Source organism: Asterias amurensis, chromosome 11 (genome assembly GCF_032118995.1).
Source record: "Asterias amurensis chromosome 11, ASM3211899v1".
NCBI classification, from domain to species: Eukaryota; Metazoa; Echinodermata; class Asteroidea; order Forcipulatida; family Asteriidae; genus Asterias; species Asterias amurensis.
Genome location: NC_092658.1, coordinates 1,514,312 through 1,538,650, shown reverse-complemented (window position 1 = coordinate 1,538,650; position 24,339 = coordinate 1,514,312). Strand labels below are relative to the sequence as shown.

General features: G+C 39.0%; 2 protein-coding genes across 2 annotated transcripts; one reads left to right on the top strand and one right to left on the bottom strand.

Annotated features, from left to right (window-relative positions):
- Positions 1-223: 223 nt before the first annotated feature.
- Positions 224-12,600, bottom strand: LOC139944496 (dynein axonemal assembly factor 5-like). The gene is made up of 9 exons (XM_071941529.1): positions 11,740-12,600; positions 11,252-11,360; positions 10,183-10,415; positions 9,209-9,418; positions 8,175-8,318; positions 4,242-4,410; positions 3,617-3,915; positions 2,877-3,225; positions 224-2,366 (listed from the first exon to the last, which is right to left on the bottom strand). The coding sequence occupies exons 1-9, from the start codon at positions 12,598-12,600 to the stop codon at positions 2,236-2,238; spliced, it is 2,505 nt and encodes an 834-aa protein (XP_071797630.1). The 3' UTR covers positions 224-2,235.
- A 644-nt stretch (positions 12,601-13,244) lies between these two features.
- LOC139943951 (uncharacterized) lies at positions 13,245-24,333 on the top strand. The gene is made up of 15 exons (XM_071940860.1): positions 13,245-13,382; positions 14,170-14,494; positions 14,880-15,044; positions 15,640-16,475; positions 16,985-17,080; positions 18,022-18,069; positions 18,477-18,647; positions 19,063-19,155; positions 19,655-19,779; positions 20,025-20,166; positions 21,027-21,142; positions 22,784-22,973; positions 23,471-23,527; positions 23,951-24,085; positions 24,194-24,333. Exons 1-14 carry the CDS (start codon positions 13,245-13,247, stop codon positions 24,056-24,058), a joined length of 2,610 nt encoding a protein of 869 aa, XP_071796961.1. The 3' UTR covers positions 24,059-24,085; positions 24,194-24,333.
- Positions 24,334-24,339: the final 6 nt, after the last annotated feature.

Below are 24,339 nucleotides of genomic sequence, written 5' to 3'. Positions count from 1 at the left end.
ATAATTAATCCAGACACTGATAATTAATTGTATTTCCAAAACTCACAACACACATTTATTATTTACTGTAATCATAAAATATAAAGCATTTCCTTCAATGAGAAAAAAACACCAACGTAAAATCCAATAATTTTCATTCAATATTCTGTGTGTAACCATTGGTGAATAAACAGTTTTGCATGAGTCATTTTATTCCGATAAATAAAAGATTTATCTCACAATCATGGTTGAATTGAATTGAAAACATATCTGTTTTACAGAAGTTTCAGGTTTTTTTTTTTAAAACAGACACAAATAAAAGAAACAGTCGACTGACACACAAAGTAGTGCACAAATAAAATTGTGTAACTTTTATCTACTTTATTGACGTTCAATAAAACAAGTAGAAATATTCCTATTCTTAAATAGGACCATGACAAAATGAGAAAAAAATCTGCAAGAAGGAAAATCTTGCTTAACAAACACAGTCTGTTAGCTGGTATCCATTATTCGTCAAGTAAAAATAACACTAGAAACATTATAACAACATGAAAATATACATTGCATAGCATTTTGTTACCAGTACCCAATGTATACCCCTTTACATTATGACGTCTCAAAATCAAACAGCGTCTTCAATGAGCTCAAAGGAAGATAGCTCAAAGGAAAACCTATCTTTCATTGGGTCAGAATTGTGCATCGTGTGTACATGTTTGCACATTTCCATTGTTTTACCCTTGCGATGCCGAACTTTGCAAGCTTAGAGGCCTATTTTGCAAGACCAAACTTATCTGTGCTAAATAACTAAAACAAATTAATCACACTTTATCTTGATACTTGATACTGATTGAACAAAATTAAACAATTATACACTTCTTCTTGACAAGCAGTCCTGAACCTTTGCAAAGACTATAAAATCAGCACCTTCATTGTCTTTTCCTTGAAATGCTCTAGTAGAATAATGCAATTTCACTTAAAAATGCCCCTTTACCATGTACCATGGCTTTACCAATTACCACGAAAGAGTACAACAAAAAGCACTTTCCCTTTTACGACAACACAGTACTAAGCCTAGGGAGCTGTAATATAAATGCAATTTTAAACCTATTAATAACAAGTCTCTCAATATATTCCTATTAACATCAGTTAGTCATGTGTGAATTTCCAACTGAATGATCAATAATGACAAATGCTTTAAAGTTAAAGGGCAAAGTAATATCATGAAACTAATGGGCATGGTGTTAGCGGAGAAAACCAAACACACTTTTGATAAACCTTGGAGTACCGGTTTCTGAAATAATTTCTGAATGAACGGTCTTCGCACTGACAAAAACTAAATTAAGTAGTAAACTGCAAGGGAACTGACTGTAAATTTAAATAATTTTGGGTGAGGCTAGCTAGATAGCTCAGTTTGTGGAGCGCAATTTTTTTTTAATGCATTTCTGATGACCTATAGAGATAACCGTTACATATGATTGTTATGTAATGTGTATGCTTCCCTGGTTACTGGCCTATGACTTTAAAGGGTCTAGGTACTTTTTGTAGGACAAAAAATACAATGTCTACAGATTTACACTTTACACCTAACAGTTTAAAGATAATAAAAGTAGAAAGCTTCTCTTAAAACATTACTTGTTGAGGTGCTGTAGTTTTTAAGAAACGAGTAAAACAATGTCATAAAAATAATTTTCGTCTCACTGATTATGAGACGAAAATTATTTTAGCATGTAAAAACGTATTTTCATGAAATTGTTTTACTCATTTCTCAAAAACTACACCACCTCAGCAACTAACATTTTAAGGTAAGCTTTCTACTATCATTATCTTCATACGGTGTAAGTTTAATGTAAATCTGTGGACATTGTGTATTGTGTTACAAAAAGTACCCAAATCCTTTAAACGATGTTTGTCAAGCCCAAAGAGGTTGAGGCCACATGATCTATGTGGACATATTACGCAAGCGCTCTGGCTTTGTGACATCAGATGAAATATCTACATGCATGAAAGACAGAGAGATATGGGGACACTTCTCTAGTGAAGTTATCGGCCGAGGGCACCACTCAACATAGAAGAAATAAGAGTGTTACTCTACTAAAAACATAGACCCTGAATTACAGATGAAATATCTAAATGCATGAAGGACAGGGGCGATTCTCTCGTGAAGTTATAGGCTGAGGGCGCCACCCGACATAGAAGATGTTGACCGCATGATGTCTTCCCCAAACCAACGGTGTAATTTCACTTCAAGGAATTGGATCATCCGGTGAGGGTCTTGACATGCTGGATGAGTTCATCACAGAATAAGAAGCTCCGATGTTTGTGTCGAACCATCTCAACCTCTTCAAGGAGAAGATGAGGATGAAGAGGTGCCGCTTGCTTCAAGACGTCTGTAGAAGAGACGAGAAAACGTTACAGTAAAAACATCATAAAGATAAGGCGTGTCTAGAAAATAACCCAGTTACACTTCAGTGCGGTACCTGCTGCTAAGGATTCAAACTGCCTCTAGCCACCAAGCTACCTCAATAGTCTAGAGGTAAGACATCTACTCTAGCTACGCAACGGTTGTGGGTTTGATTCCCACTCGAGTGATCTGCCTGTGGATTTTTTCACAGAACTAGGGAAAGTACACAATACACAGAGTATACAGTGCTTAACACATCAGTGTAAGGGTAACAACCAAATTATATTCCAGTTACACGTATCGCTATTCAGAGAAGGGGTTTAGCCAGATGTTTCTGGTAGTGGGAGCTGAGCGTTCTTGTAAAGACATTTCTGGTTCAGTAAATATTTTGAGCTACACGCCTCGTGTTTTTGTTTATCTACCCAAAAATTGGAGCCCCGTATGATGCTTAAAGTCTTTGCATTAAAAACAAACAGACAATGGCAAAGTTGCTCACCAAGGACAGCCTGTTGAATGTTAGAATCTGGATCGTCAAGATGAATCAAGAGCCCTCTGTAGAGAGTCTCAAGGTGGGCCTTGTACAACCTCTTGTCGTAATCCTTAGGGAAGCACTTGAAGAACGTCTCAAACGTCTTGGCCACGGCGATGCGTATCTCGTTACTGCTGTCATCCATTCGCTTCAGGAGCTCCATGTACATTGTGTGGAGGCGGTCGGGGTCAAAGGTCGATCCGCAGAGGGCGAGGATTCTCTGGATGACACGGCAGGTGATGAGGCGGGTAGAGCGGCTGCCGTCTTCCAGGAGGGATGTTAGTTGAGTCTGAAGTTCTCCGATTACACTGCTTACCTTCAATACAAAAGAAGAAACAAAGTTATTGTCTTTTTTCTTAGCAACAAATCTCTAAAAAGCTTCCATAAAGCAAACAATTTGTTTAGTTTAGAAACACAACTCTGAAAGACAGGAAGCACCCTAAACAATTTGGGTCCACTTTCATAGAGCTGCTTGAGCATAGAAAGCAACCATTAAGCACAGTATTTTGCTCACCAGAATGAGTTTACCACCCAAAATACAAAGCCACATGTACCATCTGATGCAATGCTTATTTTTGATTAGTAGAAGAAAACATTTGAATAATGTTTTCTATTTAAGTAGTTGGCCCAATTTTACAAAGTAAAATGAAGATATAGATAGATAAAGGGTGTGAAACGCTAACTCTTTGTAAGAAATCCAGACTCACTTGCTCAGCTGTTAGAAGGCCACTTTGCAGCAGCGCCCAAAGACACGAGATAGCCGTGGTCCGAATCGCGGTAGCTGTTCTCCCACCATGCCACACACAGTTCGGTACAATCATCTCCTTCACAACCACCAATGAGAAATCTCCGAATTTTAGTCTGGCGCCCTCAGACTCCCCAGCTTTCATAACGAGACGCGAGAGAAGGGAGAAGAATTTAAGGCGAAGCTCTGGGTCCTTGTCAGGGTGGAGGTTGACACGGATGACCGGGATGATGTCCGTCAAGAGCTCACTAACCAAAACACCTGTTGAGAATTTTGAAATATGATGTATTTTTTGTACACACAGTTGAATATGAACGAAGAAATTTGATTGTGACAAAGCTTGTATGATTATGTGGTTCTTTCTGTATTTTTTGTATGGAACAGATCAGGTTTTTCTCTCTTAACATTCCAAAAGCGTTTTAAGACCTCACTGTTACTTGGCACTACATAAAAAATGTTTATTATTATTAATTTTATTATTTTTGAGAAAAAATGTCATTTGACATTCAATCAAAATGAATCAGAGACAAGACATCCTACATGTATATTTTTTTCAAACATGTTCTGGCAGCCATCATTTCACCCACCTGATTCGGTGAGTAGCGCGTCAAAGATTGGTCGTTCCACCGAGAAGTTGGTCCACTGCTCGTAGTTTCCTTTCAACGAGTCCAGAACCTGACGAGTATGTGCTCTATAGAGGGCGCTGTTGTCCTCCATGCCCTGTATTTTCGCAAGCGACGTGATGCCTTCCCGGATCTGTTTGCGTAAAGGAATAGTTTGTTTAAAAGAAAATGGCCTGACTTTGAATGAAGGCAAGTGTTGCAGTAGCCTTGACTCAAGGCTGTTGGCGTAGTGTGCCCCGGCCCGGCGCGGCACAATTCGGCAGTCTGCACGCTGTACATACACGAACAACGAACATGTATACAGTACATTGTACAGTAAATTGTACAGCGAGAACAGTATAGCGAAGTCGTGAGTACGTTCGTGTCTTTCTACTTTCAACCTCGCACACGTGGCTCAATCAACAGCCTTGATGGGTCTGTAACAGCTTTATCGGAATTCCGATAAAAGGGCGTGCATGATCTGGGCATGTCATTCTAAACATTGGCCAATCACAGGCGCGATTGAGAATGACGTATTACTGCTAGCAATCATGCCACGTCGGTGTGCGTGGTTGTGTAGTGTCTCATTTGAATTGTGTATGGTTGTGTATATTCCCATTGACTTGTGTATGGTTGTGTAGTTTCCCATTGACTTGTGTATGGTTGTGTAGTTTCCCATTGACTTGTGTATGGTTGTGTAGTTTCCCATTGACTTGTGTATGGTTGTATAGTTTCCCATTGACTGGTGTATGGTTGTGTCAATTCCCATTGACTTGTGTATGGTTGTGTAGTTTCCCATTGACTTGTGTATAGTTGTATAGTTTCCCATTGACTGGTGTATGGTTGTGTCAATTCCCATTGACTTGTGTATGGTTGTGTAGTTTCCCATTGTCATGTGTATGGTTGTGTAGTTTCCCATTGATGACTGGTGTATTGTTGTGTAGTTTCCCATTGACTTGTGTATGGTTGTGTAGTTTCCCATTGACATGTGTATGGTTGTAAAGTGTCCTATTGACTTGTGTATGGTTGTGTAGTTTCCCATTGACATGTGTATGGTTGTGTAGTTTCCCATTGACTTGTGTATGGTTGTGTAGTTTCCCATTGACTTGTGTATGGTTGTGTAGTTTCCCATTGACATGTGTATGGTTGTATAGTTTCCCATTGACTGGTGAATTGTTGTGTAGTTTCCCATTGACTTGTGTATGGTTGTGTAGTTTCCCATTGACTTGTGTATGGTTGTGTAGTTTCCCATTGACATGTGTATGGTTGTGTAGTTTCACATTGACTTGTGTATGGTTGTGTAGTTTCCCATTGACTTGTGTATGGTTGTGTTACCCGTTAAATGTGTATGGTTGTGAAGTGTCACATTGACTTGTGTATGGTTGTGTAGTTTCCCATTGACTTGTGTATGGTTGTGTAGTTTCCCATTGACTTGTGTATGGTTGTGTAGTTTCCCATTGACTTGTGTATGGTTGTGTAGTTTCCCATTGACTTGTGTATGGTTGTATAGTTTCCCATTGACTGGTGTATGGTTGTGTCAATTCCCATTGACTTGTGTATGGTTGTGAAGTGTCCCATTAACTTGTGTATGGTTGTGTAGTTTCCCATTGACTTGTGTATGGTTGTGTAGTTTCCCATTGACATGTGTATGGTTGTGTAGTTTCCCATTGACTTGTGTATGGTTGTGTAGTTTCCCATTGACATGTGTATGCTTGTGTAGTTTCCCATTGACTTGTGTATGGTTGTGTAGTTTCCCATTGACTTGTGTATGGTTGTGTAGTTTCCCATTGACTTGTGTATGGTTGTGTAGTTTCCCATTGACTTGTGTGTGTGTACGCTGTACGCTAGCTGTATGGACATGAGTGTGAATCGCTATGATGTATAATGGGTCTGAATGCGTTGCCGGACGGTATACGGGCCACCGGTGTGAGCCGGACAAGCCTCTTTCGGTCGGTACGGTGTCGAACAACTTCAAAGAGAGGAGGGGTTCCTTAGCCCCGTTGTCTTGTGTTTCATTATAACACGAGGACTAGCATCATAAGTACAATGTAGCTGGTAGATTTGTCCCTGAATGGGAAGCTGCTTTACTATAAGTGTAACGTTACCCAGGTGGTCAAAATTCTAGTTGAACCTAGTTAAACTGTGTTTAACTGGAACTAGTTGAAAACCAGTTGATAAACTAGTTAAATACAGTTAAAACCAGTTGGTTTAATATGGAAAATGGACAGACACCAACTGGTTTATAATTTAAACCTAGTTGAACACAGTTAAACCTAGTCCAAACCAGTTGGTTAATATGGAAAATGGACGAGTTTGGTCACTATTCAGTTGAACCAGTTGACCCCAGTTAACTGGGTTCAACTGGAATTTTGACCTGGGATAGTGTAGTAGTATGGCAAGAGTTAGTTTATGAAATTGATCTTTACTTGTAGTTGTTGTTAAGCCACACGCCATCTTCTACCGTCTGGTATGTTTTCGACCTACACATAATTTATTTTCGATCCCCAACTTTGATTTACCGCGAGAAACGTAACGAATAATATGTCTAGACAAAATAAACAGCTGGGTTCCTTATCTCATATGGTCTGAAATGGGGAAAACAGTAATGTTATTTAGTGTTTGTGCTTCAAAGGGATGGGTATGCCCAACATCTTAGAATTCTAACTAAGTAGCCATTGCCGGAAACCCATGACACCTTGATACTTTTTGAACCTTTCTCAAACACATTTCACACAATGTATGGTCTAATTTTCTTCCTTCTTATTTCTAAATCCATGATTGGTGCATTAAACCTGGTTGCTTTATTTTGTTGAAAGCTTCTGCAGCTGTGCCACGATGTACTGTTGCAAATTATACACCGTACCATTGATATACAGTACACAACTTTGTTTTAGGGTAGGGATTTCTCCCTCGCGCCCGCCGCCATTGCAATTTTTTGCAAAGCAGCCACAAGGCTTGTTGTTTACGTCGGAGAGCACGTGCGTGTGCTTGCAGAACGTTGTGATTGACATCGCAGCGAGAGTTTATAGGTCAACCAACAACCAATGAGAACGGGTTGTTAGTAAACATTAGCATAATGAGCTCCGCCCTAAATTTTGGCAGTTACAGAACCATCAAGGCGCTACTTTAGAAATACTCATGTACCGTACGTGTACCATATAGATGGTAATGTGTATGTACATACGCTGTACACGTATTATATGCACTGTGTTATGTATGGGGGTGCGCTGGCGGAATTCAGTGATTGGGACTAGGATTTTGCAGGTCGCGGCTGGCTGTAGCGCCTTGATCAAGGCTAGTGTTGCAGTTTTGTGATTGGATTCCTGCTTGTCTGTGTCAAGCCTCCAATCAACATTGGTTTTTTTTGCGCCTTGCCCTAGTGTTCTCATCCACGATCACTAGGATGGGCTCAACTTCTACAAATTCTTGTTCAGGATGTAGAAATGCATGATGGGAACGATGGTACAAAATCACAATAAGTAGACATACAAACAGCAATATGATATTGCAAGGGAGCCATAGATCATAAATGTTCTTTTAAAATCAAGGTTTATCAAGAATATGACGATTAAAGCCTTTTTTGTAGTACAAGACCAAAGCAAGTATCTTGCTCAAGGACCACGACTAGGACTTGAAACCACACTCTGCTGATCAGAAACACCAGAGCTCGTGACCAGTGCGTTTGGCCGCTAAGGCAAAAACATACCCTCATTCATGTTTTTCTTGTTGATTATTCATCCACCCTGCGACCAAAGAGCACCTTTAAACTGCTCGGCCCAAGACACACCATAAGGTGTACAATAAGGCTAATAACGCTAATAGTCAGTGTTAGTGTTAATGTTACAGAAATACACACGGTGGTATTGAAGTTCATTCAAAAGCAGACCAAATTTTATGAAAAAGTCAAAAAATAATTACCCTGGTCTTCAGGCCATCATCCCTGGCCAAGGCCAATAGAGTTACGAGTGTCGTAAATAGCTGCAGACTGACCTCCGAACATTTCTCTTTGCTGGTAGCAAGGATAGCTTCGATGCAAGACAACAGTTCAACCTGGTAAGATGTCTAATTAACAAAACACACCAAACACCAAAAACAAATTTGAATACATTTATAATGCTCCGTTGATCTAGTTTACGATTGTTAGATGCAGAACTAAAGAAAGGCATGGTAAATCAAAATAGACCAATATATAAAAACATGTAAAGTTTAACAAGGTGATGCGATGCAATGTTTCACCAACCATGCTAGAAATTCTTGGGCAAAGCTCTTTTTGTACTGCACAGTTTGGGACCTTTAAATGGCCACTATGAATGCTGCTTTGCAAACCGTGTAAAACAAAACACTTGTCACCCTTTTCCAAATAAAAATTGTAAAAGTGGTCTATCCTTGGCAAGCTGGAGAGGGCACACTGTAGTAATGTGAACAACACAACTTTACTCTACTTATGTCAACAGAACAAATATCATGAACAAATATCGTGTACAAATATGTGTACATCCATTTGAATGTTTTCACATGGTCAGTCAACAAAGACAGACAATAAGGTTGGTTGATAGATGGACATTATCAACTTCCACTCCTCTAGTTAAAGGCAGTGGACACTATTGGTAATTACTCAAAATATTATTAGCATAAAACCTTATTTGGTAACAAGCAACGGAGAGCTGTGGATAGTATAAACAATGTGAGAAACGACTCCCTCTGAAGTAACGTAGTTTTTGAGAAAGAGGTAATTTCTCACTAAAATAATAAAAGACTTCTGGCCAGAAGCCTTTTATTCCTGTCTGAAAGCACACTACTTTTGTACAACAAGGGTGTTTTTTCTTTCATAATTTTCTTGTAACTTCAATGACCAATTGAGTCCAAATTTTCACAGGTTTGTTATTTTATGAGAATACTGGTATTTGACAATTACCAATAGTGTCCAGTGCCTTCAAGGGTTTGTTACTGACCTGTTCATTCCGACACACCTCAGGATCCACCAACGCTTGACACACACTCATCAGCTGAGGCTGAAGGGTCTCCGGTTTAGAGCCGCGGATCAACCCGGCCAACGTCATCAACACGCCGGGGCTCTGAGCGCTGCGCACCGTGGGGTTCACCAGCTTCCAATAGATCTCTGGATCCACAAAGAAACCGACTATCTCAGCCGAGAGAAGGATCTGAGAGATGAGAAGTTTATTTTCAAAAAAGTTGAAACTAGACGTTTTAAAACAAGAAACATTAAATGCATGCCTGATACTTCAAGGAGGCAACAAAGGTGATTGCCTTCATGCCCCTGGTCAATGCCTTAGTTCCCTTGAAATGTTCCAGTAGATATTTACAATTTCCTCATAAGAAATGCGCCCTTGCCCTTTCAAAGATGAAGCATACAGGCCTGAATTTGTTTGCAACCCTGTGGAGACATGTTCTTTCCTTTGTCCCTGTAGTTAAGAACCTTCCATAGACAACTCCTGGTAGACAAGTATGCGTGTAATGGAGACCTTTTGTATTTCCATTTTGTTCTCGGTCTCCAAGGGATTATTAGGTCAACATGTTAACCTTTACCAGGAGGTAGTGGGTATGCCACATTCTATTGATATCTGTTTTCTACACATTGTGCCCATTATACACAAAAGTGGGATTTTGCTAGTCAAAAACAACTGCATGGCGACTTTGCGACGCAAAAATGTTAAGACGAAATCGTTCCCTGGTATGGTCTACATACAATCATCCTGAATGCTCCTATCTAGTGACAAATACTGATATCTGAAAACAACATAGGGGCCTCAATTTGATTGTGTTGATTTGATGAAGCCTGTAAGCATAAAAACTTGCCAAGCACGGAAAAATTTTACTGAACTGATATTGGTTAACAGACAAAATTCCAAAACAGTATTATCTGCTTAACAGCTTTATGAAAACGGACTCCTGATAGTAGACCTACCTGCTGCACAACTTCCCGTTCCTCATCCCCACATGCTCTGTACATTCCAGAAAGTAGTTTCTCCATGTGCTGCGTCGTGTGATCCTCGCTGTTGAGGAGCAGCATCCTAAGCAGTTTGGCCGACATGATCCGATTGGACGTCGTCCAGTCTGTGAGGTCGTTAAGCAGTCCTGGTAGAATCTTGGACAGGTTGCGAAACATTAAAGTGCGACACCCGAGGTTGGGTCTCGTTGCTGCAATGGTGAATTAATTGAAACCAACATTTGTAATTAACAAGTTCGTGAATATTATGACAATTCTAATCATTCTTTACTGGAGTGTTGAGATGGCGCAATGCTTAAATTCAGGCAGGCACAGTGTTAATAACCCCCTAAGGAAGGATTCAGGAAAAAGGGTCACAGGGTTATCACAGGGTCAGGCATTTTGGTATGAAGTAATATAGAAGAAGAGGATATTTGATAAAGACAGATAACTATGCCAGCCTGTAACTTGACATCATGTGGTAAATGCATCTACAAAATAGACAGTCAACCCTCCTACTGTCTGACCGTTCAATATCATCCAGTGTTTTTGAATGATAGATTTTAAACTATGTCAGCTTGCCAATTGATATCATGTTGCAAATGCAAAGTTCCATACATACACGCCTTTGAATGTTTCTCTTTTTCAGTAAAAAGTGCACCTTATAAATGCTGTAGTGTATTATTATTATTATTATCTTGATTATAAAAGTCAACCCTCCAACTGTCTGGCCATTAAAACAATCCACTGTGTGAATTTGAATGAGAGATACACTATGTCAGTCTGGGAAACGGACACATTAATGTATGTATCAACACAGTACACAAATGTAAACAGTAAGTTCTGTCCATAGTTATACCACCATAAACAATCTATCCATTTGAATGTTTTAAAATGGGCAGTCAACTTTCAGTCAAGGGTTTAAAAATAAATAAATTTTGAAAACATTAAGTTTTTTCGAACTACCTTTCTGTAAATTTGAATGATGAAATAAGTTTGTTTACCAAAACTTAAATGTAATATTTTGTAAAATTTTAACATATCGTACTTTCTCCTGGAGGTAAATCCACCATCTTTCCGAAGTCCAGCTGATCTTTAAGTTCTTCCTCATTCTCCTGGGCGTACTTTGCTCCAATTTCATCCCAGAGTTTGAAAGCCTTATAAAGAAAAGAAATAAAAAAATTAAGTTGTTGAATCTGTCACATATTTGATTAAGCACACAATTGTTTTCTTTCTAAGCACTTGAAATATTGTCCATCAATAAGTCTAAATTTCTGAACATTTGTTTACGTTTTTTAGTTTAAAAGCTTAAAAGAAGGGTTTCTTTTTAACTTCTCAACAGTTACTTTAGATTTGAAACATCAACAAATAGTCAAAACTTTGAATACTATCAAGTAAATAATCATGGTCTAACTTACACAAAATTCTGATACTGTTTTACTGTTTTTTAAAGTAAGTACAGTGCAATAAATGAACCTCGTTTTACACTTGTGTTCAATCAAACTTTGAAAAAATATGAGAATTCAACTACCATACCTTATTCTGTATATCAGGCAGCTCATCCGTCTGACTCGAAAGTAACAATGGAATTAACTTATGATGGAATGAGTACCTATCCACAAAGTCCAACAACCATCCACCAACGACATCTGTCACCGCCATCCGTACCTGTGGTGACTGATCAAATAATCGCTGTGCCAGATGCGATATAACCTGATCCATGGGCTTGTGACTGCCAAACTGCAGAACATCACCGATCGTTAGAATGCACTGTGTGCGAACTTTAGCGTGTTGATGGCTTATGCATACTGAAAGTGGCTTAATCAGACTCTCCGACTGCATGTGAAAGTGCTCAGGTATGGAACGGGCAACCAAACATGTACACTTGCAACTCTCTCTGCGAACATCTGGAAACGGATCTATGATGGTTCGTTGCAAAACATTCACCAAATCGTCAAGATACGGACCAAGTTTCTTCTTTGTTATGTTGGTAATTTTTACAAGAAAACACACAAGACTCAACCTTAGTTCTTCAGATGATTCAACTATTTCTTGGTTTCCAAGCCGTTGGACCACGGTGGGCATGAGGTAGGGCAAACAGGCCTCGGGGCACGGGACAGCATCCACGAAATCAGACACGATATCGATGGCTAGCTCTCGGCATCTCTCAACGCTGTCTGCAAAACATTTCAAAAGTGGTTTTACTACACTCTCAAAAACGCCTTGCAATATCTCCGGATCGAGAGCAGGTTTCTTACCCAAAGTTTCCTTGCGGATACTTTCGAGTGCCTTCTTTTTGGTGACGCGGTTGTTTTCACTTAAGCAGTTAATATGACGGGCTATTGCTTGAAGAATTCCAGCAACTTCAGATTTTTTGCTTTCCACGTTGTCCGCCATTTTGTTGGTAACGACTCCTCGTTCATAAAACAGAAAAATATTGTTGCACTAAGTAACCAAAATATAGATCTTAAATTAATTTTAAAGAACTTAACCTTCTAAAAAAGATCATAATTATCCTTAACAAAAGTTATACTATAAAATGTAAAGTAATATTGTCAAACAAAATTAAATTCACAACAACGTTAATAAATTTCTGTAAAAGAATTTAACTTGAAAAAAGGATCTGACAAAAGGATTAGGGCGGGGCTTGCGCTGTTGGCAAACTTGTGTATGGGATGCAAGGGACTTTACATTGTTTCCTGTGATAATATTTCCTTCTAACCAGCGACTTTACCGCAAAGAAATGTAGTTAAAAATGACTTTGATGATCATGAAGGTAAGAGAACTGAACACAATGAGAGAAAAAGGAACTTTTTTTGGGGGGGGGGGGTAATAGACCTTTTCGCAAATACTGGGGCGCGCGCGTAAAGCTTGGAATTAGGTGCATTGTGGTCTAGCTGATTACAAATTTGATTCATATATATCCCACAATGCACCTCATTCAACAGTCTGCGCTTGCGCATTGGTATTTGCGATAAGGTCTATGACATGTTGTTTGCCGCCCTCTATCGGCAGGTTAAGTACAAAGTAGATCCCGCGAAATGGCTGAAGATTCTTATGACAGTCAGGTCCTGCAGGTGTCAATGATATGTCCAGACATCTCAAGGGATGAAATCCAAAGAGATCTACTCGTGACTAGAGACCCCCAGGAAACTATCAACCGAATATTTGAAGGAAGTGTAAGTATCAAGTGGATGGCTTGTGAGATTTGCGAGTTATTACTTGTTGTTGAAAAAGATCATAATTTTACATTTTTACTTTTTTTTTAATTTAAGTTCACTTGATTGAAACTGAGTGACTATCTTGACTAACTAAACTAACATAAACAATTGGTTTTAAAACTACTGCTGTTTCTGTAATCTATTTTACAGCATTGTATGCTATTGCTGTTTTAATTTCTCATTTATGTAACGGAAAAGTTTCAGTGTGGCGCCACCACTTTTTACATTCGATATTCGATATAAATAATAGTATCTACCTACTAATACCTCAATGAGATATCCTTTTTTGTAAAAATAAGTGAAAAAGTGGTGGCGCCATACGGAAAGTTATCCAAATGCTAATGTTCCATTTTATCTTTCATTCTTTGTTTGACATTAAATTATCATTAGTTTGTAACCGCTTGCTTCTTCCATGGATGCTTCTTCCAAGTTCTTCCTTTTTCGTGCAGCCTTCAAATAGTTATTGGAGATAAACGCACTACCACTGCTACCTCTAGAACTGTAAAGTTTGTTGTTCACAATTGTCTCCTCAAGGAGACGGTATAGGAACATACTTCATAGTTCTAGAATCTAGGTATTATAAGGAGAACACCGAGGCAAACCCCTTCTCTTATCTTGCTGGCCTAGTTAGCAATATGTTTATTTGGGGTATTTTGTTTACGTGCATCAATAATAATAGTTAACAACAATATTTATTACTTTTCAAAACAGATTTTAACAGTATCTCATTATTTCTCTTTTTCAGTTTCTGTTTGGCACATCAGCGTCTCTGCATCCCATAGAAGCTTCAAGATCACCAAATACAAGAGAAACATTTCCCACCACCTTCACTTCATCAAATCAAGAAGAAACTCAGAGCAGAAGGGGTCATACACAGAGTGATACAAGGGTAGACGTTATAAGTGTAGATGTAGATGCTGACGATAGGGGTGACGGACTGGGTGAGAATAAGGGTCATTATCATTGTCAAGCCGCACCAGTTGACGATGATGATAGCGACTTGGATGATCTTCCAGATGTCGGAATTCATCTGAGTTTTAGACAACAAAGCGGGACCAGTTTTGAAAAAGGTTTGCTCTATTTTGGTTTTTGTTCACCATTATGTTTCTAGAAAAGGAAATGTTCACTGTTGTTGACCATGTTTTTGTGCATTTGCTAGGCTATGCAAGGAAACCTAGTTACTAACTTATTTTTTAAATGCAAAGCTTTGTGGTAACACAATGATAACTGACTTTTGAACCACAGGAAGAAGTGGCTAATGCACAATTATCTGCTCGGCCACAACGCGCCACAACACCCCTTGGTTAGGTAGGGGTTTGACTCAACAATTTAAACCTCATGATTTTGAAAATTACAGCCATTTGAATGCCCAAGGGTTTTTTTTGCATTCTTGCTAACACCACAGCCTAAGTTCTTAAATTATTTCTTCTTCTTTTGTATGTTTTTTTTTTTCAGAGTATTTGTCTACGTCTGGTGGACACCAAGATCTTCAATCAACAGGTGCTTCAAGGTTTCAGTCTGCTGTCGATAACGTTGTCATCATAGATGACGGTTTGAACCTGTTACCTAATACAGGTAGCCCTCGTAAACCCTATGTGGATTTGACTCTATCACCACAAGGTTGGTTTCTTAAGTGTTGTCGCACTCAATTCAACGACTCAGACTCAAGTCTGACTCTAAACAATTTACTTGACTGAGCCAGTCTCATCGACAAAAGGTTCGAACTGGGACACAACTTGGACTTGAGTCTGACTTAATTGCAATTTTGTTGGCTTGAATTTTAGAACTCAAATTTGGTGACTCAAACTTGACTGAGTCTAATCGGCAAAGACTTGGACTCGGACACAACTTTCACAACTCGAACTCGAGTCTGACTCAATTACAATTTTGGTGACTCAAACTTGGCGTGGTCTCATCAGCCAAAAACTCGGTCTCAGACACGACTATCATAGCTCAAACTTAATAAACTTCATAAGGATTTCAGAAGCTGACAGTTGTTGAGAAAAGGCATTGATATTTATCAAGATTATGTTATGTCTTGTTTTCTATGATGATAAAGTTTTCAATATGCCAACTAATCATTATTACTTGTACAATTACAATTATTTGCTGCACAAAGTAGTGAATTCTACTAACCACCTAGGCTTTGCAGTATTCAAATCTTTTGTTAATAAACTTGAAAACCAACTTATGACAATTAATTTCTTAATTTCAGAGGCCGGTTCTGCAGTTGTCGACTTTGAATGCTTACATCCAGCTGAAGATATTGGCTCAACGAGCCCTGTATCACTGCCAAGCAGTGAACATATTGAAACAACAAGTGGAGATTATTGTAAATCGCCAATTGTTGATTTAACAGATCAGGCCTCGCCTCACGTATTGGAGGAAGAGTCTGAGAGTGGTCTCAACTTCAGAGTCCAAGATCAGATTTCTGAGTTTATAGTAGACTCCCCAACAGGAGACAATAATAGTGAAGAGTTTGTAGGTGAAGAAGCTGCTCTTAGCCCAAGAAGTCCAAGGCATCTTGATCCGGTTGATCCTCCTCTTCAAGATCTATCGTTAGACGACGACAACATCATGGATCGATTCACTCCGATGGCGATTTCAAGCAGCGACGACGAAGAGGAGGGTGTTACGCTGTCCCTGCTCCACCGCATTCGCAGCAAACAACTCGATATTAATCGGGGTAATCACCCACCCCATACACTGTCCAATCAGATTCGAGACGAGAAAGCACATGATGGAGTGAGTAGAAAACACATGTCTGATTTATCAAACACTAAGCCACTGAAACCTGCCATTGTTTCCGCGAGTACAAACCACGGACAAAAGAAGTACCATGAGATATCGGATGATGAGGATGATGATTCTATGAAAACAGCTTCTTATGGGACGTCAGCGAGCTTCCAAGGAGATAGTGATGGTTACTCAAGACAGGAGCCTAGTCACAGTAGTGGTTTCAGGGAGTCATCTCAGGAGGATCTGGTACCTTCCAAGAAGAAGGCGAGGAGGTGCCCTGAGGAAATTGCGACAGCGAAGCAGAAAGCTCTGGTAAGAGTGTAGTTTTAGGCCTTGAAATAACCTTCGGCACCCACATCAATTGCCATGGTGCTCTGACCTTTTGCTGTTTTGCCCTCTGCAAGGTTCAAATACAAACTTACATTTTTCTCAAAGATGTGGCATACCAGAGAAAAATGATGTGCCCTTTTTAAAGCATAGTTTAAAGCCTGTAGTTCTGAGCTGTTGGCATCAGAGATCAAGATGATGTGTACACATTATCTAAATATAACGTTGGCAGTCTCCCTATCTGTGTTCTGGGGTGCCAGTCAGAGTTAGCCGTCATTCAACCTTAGTCTATTTTTCATTGTTCACCCCAAAAGTTTAACTAAAATTTACCCAGTCAGATTCCCCAGTGGTTTTTTTGTGCAAGAACAATCATATCAGAAGCTTTAGTGGACATACATGTAGTCATTTGATTGTTTTTTATCATCTTCATCTAGTGAGGTTGATAAAAGCTATGTAATAATATTATCAACATTTTAATTTGTGTGCAACTATAGGAGAAACGAGCTTTGAAGGAGCAAGAGAAGCAGCTAAAGATGAGACAACAAGATGAGAAAAAACAACTCAAGATGAGAGAAGCTCAAGTTCAAAAGGTAACTATTTCCCACAAACTAGTTTTACTTTCAAGCAAATTTCCTGGTTTAGAATCTGTGGAGGAAGATACAGTCATAATGTCAAGGGTACTAGGATAGGTATTGCACATAAAAGAAGTTTAATAACCCAGCCGTCGATTTCACAAAACTCTTCCGAACTTAAGACTAATCTTAGGACTTAGGACGAGTCCCAACCCTGCACTGTAGCATGCAGACCTTAAGATCAATCCTAAGTTAGAATGAGTTACTCGTCCTAACTCGAGATAAGACGAGTCCTGTACTCTTTGTGAAATCGACAGCAGAACACTTATCGTTTAAGAGCAGAGATAAACCCTGGTGTTTCCGGTTCATATAGCAAGTACCCTTTTTTACGGGTTTCCATAGGCTTGCGAGCTACACTGAAAGAGTAGGGGTTAACCTCCGGTGTTTCTGACTCACACAGCAAGCACCGTTGTTCACAGGTTTACTCAGGTTTTGTGAGCTACAGTGATTAAGTTTGCTTTTGAAACATCCCTGGTTTCAATTCCAGAAACTAAAATAGACCCCACTTATACACTCTGTGTTAATTCAAGACCAAAATGTTTAGGCTTTCATAAGATCGAAAGCGGGGGCCCAGTGATGGTTGATAGTTTTGTTGGCAATACATGGAAAGAGGAACAAAGGAAAGCCAAACAAGACATACATTAACCAACTATGTGAAGACTCCAACCTGACCTGCTAGGACACAGGCAACTGCATGCTGGACAGGAACATTTGGAAAGCCGTCATTTGGAAGCCATTTGGATGAATGAATGACAGTTTTAAATTCTCTGAATTCAAATTACTTTTTGAATACGATTCATTTGGAGGGTTAGGTGTTCAGTGTTTGTCAAAAACTAAAGTCCTTTTGAATGTTAAAGTTAAATGGAAATTTTAAATACTTTTTGTTTGTTATGTTTTAGGCATTGAGAGAGGCGCATAAATCAGAAAGGCCGGAAGAATGTATGAAGGTGAGGAATTATTTATTTAATTTGGGGTTTGATAAAAGACAAATTGACAAGAGCAGGACTTGAACCTTCAACCTCTGGATTCATGTGCAGGCGGACTACCTACTGCGCTATCTAGCCCAATGTTGAATGTCTCCCTATTTTGTCAATATCTTTGTTCGGAGGTTTAAGTCAGAATCCAGTCAATCTGTAACTGATGTACAGCCAGAGATCACACCAAAGTTTACGATACAACATCTTGTAAAATTGTCTTTGGTAAATTTTTATTTTTAAAGGTTTAGTTTTTGCACCTTTTGCCTATTTTGGGAACTTTTGGAGACAATTTTCTTTTAAAGGTGGGAAAGTGTAAGGGCCATGTCACACAAGGCCATTTACTGGCAACCAGTTCCATTATGATTATCCCTCCACAGTATGTAACCGTCGTCACCGATCCACTGCTGCTAGAGGACACTGGGGGCGCTATACTGCTGACCAAACTCCAGGCACTAGAGAGTAAGATGGCCATCGAGTCTCAACCCATCCCCGGAAGCGTCACATGGAGGAGACAAGTCATGGAGCATAACCTCGGAGATGATTTACAGGTAAATGTGGAATAAGCTCCCTGTACAAAATAGAAATGCCAGCTCACTTATTCCTTAAAGTTCACCTTTTCCAGCAGGCTTAATAACTATTCAAATTCGAATTCGAATTAGAATTATTCATTCAGCTGACGTTAAAAAGTTAAAAGCCAAAAACATCGGAACTTGTAGTGCACCTCGAGGTCTCTAGATTTTACTATCACAAAATTACATTTTAAAACTGTGTCTCATCACCTTAGAGCAGACGTTTGACTTTGGCGCTCTATAAATGAATGTTAGAGCTCGAGTTCAGTGCTCTTAACCGCTCATCAAGGAAACACCCTCTGATGGTGTTTAAAATGCCATTACCACTTTTTCTTTTTCAAAGGTAAACTGGCTGAAAACAAATTGTTAATCTTTGTTTCGTTTGCCACTACAGCTGAACACCTTACACCAAAAGAAAGAAGAATGTGAAGCAATAGTCCTTCTGCCTGTTGCTAGCTTCGTCGACATGGTCTACATATTCAAACAAGTAAGTAACACCGTACATTTTTTTCGTGGAAGCTTGTAGGCAGCTAACATGAACATCTGACAATACACTTCGAGGCTTGTGAACTACGCCTGAGATTGGCCTTGAACATACATGTACTTCAAGATCCTGACCGTATCAATTTTTTTTTTTCAAGACACTGGACACGTTTGGTAATTGTCAAAGACCAGTCTTCTAACTTGGTGTATCTCAACATATGCATAAAGTAACAAACCTGTGAAAATTTGAGCTCGATTGGTCTTCGGAGTTGCAAGATAAATATGAAAGAAAAAAGACCCTTGTCACACAAAGTTGTGTGCTTTCAGATGCTTGATTTTGAGACCTCAAATTCTAAACTTGAGGTCTCGAAATCAAATTCGAGGAAAATTACTTCTTTCTCAAAAACTAAGTCACTTCAGAGGGCCATTTATTTTAGTGTCCACTGCCTTTAAGTCATTTTGTTTTGTTTTTTATTGCTACTGCTTGATGGCTATTCTCACAGGAGCAGCAAGGAGTGTTTAGTTTACACGGGCCAGACTCACTGAAGACCTACGCCAATGATGTCCAACAAACGTTGAACGGCAAAGCAGTCACTTTCATTATTCAAGGCATGGAAAAATACTTCAGGTAAAGAAACATTTGAGGTTGGGGTTGGTGTAGTGGAATCTTTCCTCACATTCAATTTCAAGAAACAGAAGTTCAATGTTGATTTTGTAAAGAAAAAGTAGCCCCCTACATATTTTATTCAAAAAAATAAAAATAAAAAAATAAATGAGAGTAATAAACAGTTCCAAAAAAGACAACTTTTTTTGGCTAAAATTATGCAAGGATTATTTTGTGAAACTTTCTTCAATGTCATCAATTCTAAACAGACTCCAGAAGAACTCCAAACAGCGTAACTTTCGCTCAGCAGTCCTCGGCAGTGACCCTCCAGTAAACACCGCCAAGACACGACGCAAGAAGCGACCCATCGAGGATATTACTACCAACGTGACGAGGGTGGACATGGAAGAGGTCAGTTCATCTCCTGTAAACCTTTATAATTGGGAAGCCATTTAGTATTTGTCTCCTGTTTAAAGACACTAGACACTATTACTTCTTACCCGGAAACTATGGCACTTCAGAGGGAACCGTTTCTCACAATGTTTTATACCATCAACCTCTCCCTATTACTTGTCACCAAGAAAGGTTTTATGCTAATAATTAATTTGAGTAATTACCAATAGTGTCCACTGCCTTTAAATCTGAGGTCTCAAAATCAAATTTTCGGAAAATTACTATCTCGAAAACTACTTCACTTCAGAGGGAGCTGTTTCTCAAAATGTTTGATACTATCAACCTCTCCCCATTACTTGTTACCAAGTAAGGTTTTATGCCATTCATTATTTTGAGGAGTAATTACCAATAGTGTCCACTGCCTTTAAACCAATGAGGAGTAATTACCAATAGTGTCCACTGCCTTTAAACCAATGCAAGGCTGTGTCTGAAATGGCGGTTACAGCTATACTACGGCTACAGCTAGATATCTGTGTTATCGTGCATTGAAAAGCCTGCTTGCATATGGTTTTTACGTTAAGGTTGTTTTGAGGCATTGCATGGTGAGGTATCAATGTATATTTGGGTTGCGGGAACACCTCTAGGTATATCTACGTGTTGGGTAGATTATGTTCTTTTGAGAACTTGTCTTGCTATAATAAATATGTGTTTTATTGGTGCGAAGAAGATTTTTCGGAATTTGGTAGACTTTGCTACTGCTGCTGAGTAGATTTGTAGGAATTCGGGAGACTTCTCAGTTCTGAAAATAACTGCCCTGCTTATTAATACTAACTGAGCGGAAGGTAGGAAATCAGGAGTGAAGTAATTTTGTCTTGCAGGCCTTGGTTGATCTTCAGCTTCATGTTGGATGTAATGTCCGCTTTGTGGAGACACCAACAGAGGTCGCTGACATTGTTGCCATGTTCACCAAGTCAGTCGCTGAGACACCTTTTAAGTAAGTATACAGCGTTCTCTTTGAGTATCGGTTTACACTTTGGAATAATTTTTTTTTTTCAAGTTGACCACTATTTGGAAACATCTGTGTGGGTTGCGTGCGATAGCAGACATTTTGAAATACATAACTGTATTATGCGTTCACCACAAGTTTATATTGTAGGCTTGTGTAGTTCATCTGTCATGAATGGTCAGACAGTAGGAGGGTTGACTGTGTACTGTGCAGATGCATTCACTACACGATACCATATTGCAGGCTGGTAAAGTTACTATGTCACTATTGAATGGTCAGACAGTAGGAGGGTTGACTGTGTACTGTGCAGATGCATTCACTACACGATACCATATTGCAGGCTGGTAAAGTTACTATGTCACTATTGAATGGTCAGACAGTGGGAGGGTTGACTGTGTACTGTGCAGATGCATTCACTACACGATACCATATTGCAGGCTGGTAAAGTTGATATATCACTCAAAACCCCAGTTTGGTCAGACAGTAAAAGGGTTGATAGTTTGGGGAAAATAAATTCTGCTTGGTTACAAATTGTTGTTAAATTATTGTTTAAATGTAAATGACACTGCTTCTCATATGGCTATGAGTGAAAGTAGTCTGGTGCCTTGAGGAATATAACTTATAACTGTCGTTATTATTGTGTGCATAGACCTGCTCCAACCCCCACCCCCACCCCACCCCACCCCACCCCACCCCTATTTCCAGCTTATTTAGCCTGTATTTACATTTTATCCTTGCTCTGATTCGTTAACAACATTGTTGCTTTAATATGTATTTCTCCTCCATTTTTCTGTAACATTTGTGGTCTCACTCAATATAATTGCATGCACAGTATTATTTATCCATCCATGCCTCTACATCCATTAATACCTGTAGGTATCTGATATGTCTTTTTGATGTTTTCATGTTGTTTAACATTCTAAGTATACATGTATCTATTTTAGGTTTTATCAGTTTTAAGATTCAACTATTGATTGTGATTGAATAGTTTCAAACATGGCTGCACAATGCCAAACTAGAAAGTGTAACATTTGAATGTCTTATTAGGTCTACCCAAACTAAAAATTAGAATCACCTATAAATAGTAAACTTGCAGGTGCAACTATTTTTTTAGTATTTAAATATATCATTTAGACTTTTTAATTGTTAATTTTTAATAACTAGTTTTACCGTAATAGTACAGTTTCTTTTAGTTGTTTGTAGTGTTTTTAATGGTTTCATTTAGGTAACAGCTGGTCTGGCCTAATTTTATATAAACTTGTTACTAGGCTTATTCAAATTGGGAAATATCCTCTAATTTTTGTTATGCTTTTCATTTTGCTGTTGCGCTTCATAAAAACTGTTTACTTATGATGATTATTATTATTATTATTATTATTATTATTATTATTATTATTATTATTACTGTGTAAAATCTCATTTTGGGGAGGATGTTGACTCTGAAAAGACCCGGTTTGGTCTTGACGTTTCAAATAGTTTACTCAGCTCGTCTTCAGGAGTATGCCAAAACATGGTTGTCCCCGCAAGTTTACTATAATTAATTCTTCCACACTGCAAATCTTTAAACACCCATCTACCATACTATTCAGCAATGTGTAACGGTCTCAACCCTTTTTTAAAATAATTTAGACGAGAGCGGGACAAGGCAACGTTCTCCTTCCATGTTGACACAGAGTGGGCAGGAGGAGTGAAGGTTAGTAAAGACGGCAAGGGTCTACTCAAGGTGTGGCGGCAGCAGCTACAGCAGTTTCGTAACGTCAGTCCTGAGATATCGTCCTCCATCATTGCCGTGTACCCATCTCCAAGACTACTGCTGCAGGTAAATAAGTCTGGATGTTTTTTATTTCATTTGATATCCAATTGTAATATTGTAACCTTGTGACTGACATTATTTCCATCTTTGCTGGTATGCCACTCTCCTTTTAAATATCACCCGCGATCTTTGACTCATACTGGGTGCATTCGATTAGCTTCCCCGGGTTGAACCCGCGGTGCTCCCTCTCATTAGCCCCTGAATCAAACGATCACGGCCTCTCGTGGTGACATCATGCATCTCGGGCCAGCCCCAAGTGACACTCCACAAGCAGGGCACTTGGGGCTGACCCGGGTGAGCCCCTGGGATGATGTCAAAGCTATTCGAACGTACCGGGGGCGGACTGGGTCGACCCAGGGAAGCTAATCAAATGCACCCTGTATGTCTACATGTTTATAAGAAAATTTTATTAAATGGATATCCAAATTGATGAAAGAAGTTGTTAAATGGCTATATAAAAAAAGGGCTTTTCTGTTTTTTTTTTTTTTTTAAATGATTAACAGGCCTATTCTCAATGTGATACTGTTCAAGAAGCAAGAAAACTACTTCAGGATATTGTGGTAAGACTAATTCATCAGTTAACAAAACTATTTGATTCTTTCTCAAAAGAACAAGGCTTAGAATTACCCGGGAGATTATGGGCTCTGTTGCCCCGGTTTGTAGGCCTTGGTGCCCCATCATCAGTTACCCCTAGACTTTAAGATTTTTTCAATACAAGTGCCCTTTTCAAAAATTAAAATAGGTTTACCCTCTCAAAGATGAAAGTCCAAAGGATAATATTATTGCGCCTTGGGCACCTCATTTGGTGGATTTTGGCGCCTTATAAATATTCTTTACTATTAGTGATATTTATTTGGTAATTTTTACATATAAAATCAAAAATACAAACAAACTATTCAAAAAGAAAAAAAAAATTCAACAAAATATATTTATCCTGTGCTTTATGACATTTGAGATGTTCCTCTTTCTGTTTGTTTTTTCAGATAAGGAGAGGGGAAGGTGTACTTGCTACCACTCGGAGAGTTGGACCTGAGTTGTCAAAGCGAGTTCATACACTCATGACGTCAAACGACCCAGATCTTGCACTCTAAGAACAACTTTTTAAAGGCACTGGACTTGTAAGTTAATTCCCCCGTCCAAAGATGACATTCCAAAGGATAGTACTGTATATATGTATCCTTCTGCTTTATGATGTTTTAAATAATCCCCTTTCTGTTTTGTTTCAGATAAGGAGAGGGTGTACTTGCCAGTTGCCACCACTCTGAAAGTTGGACCAGAGCTGACCAAAACGAGTCCACACTCTCGTGACATCAAACGACCCAGGTCTTGCACTCTAAAGAAATAACAACTTCATGTTAAAGGCACTGGACAC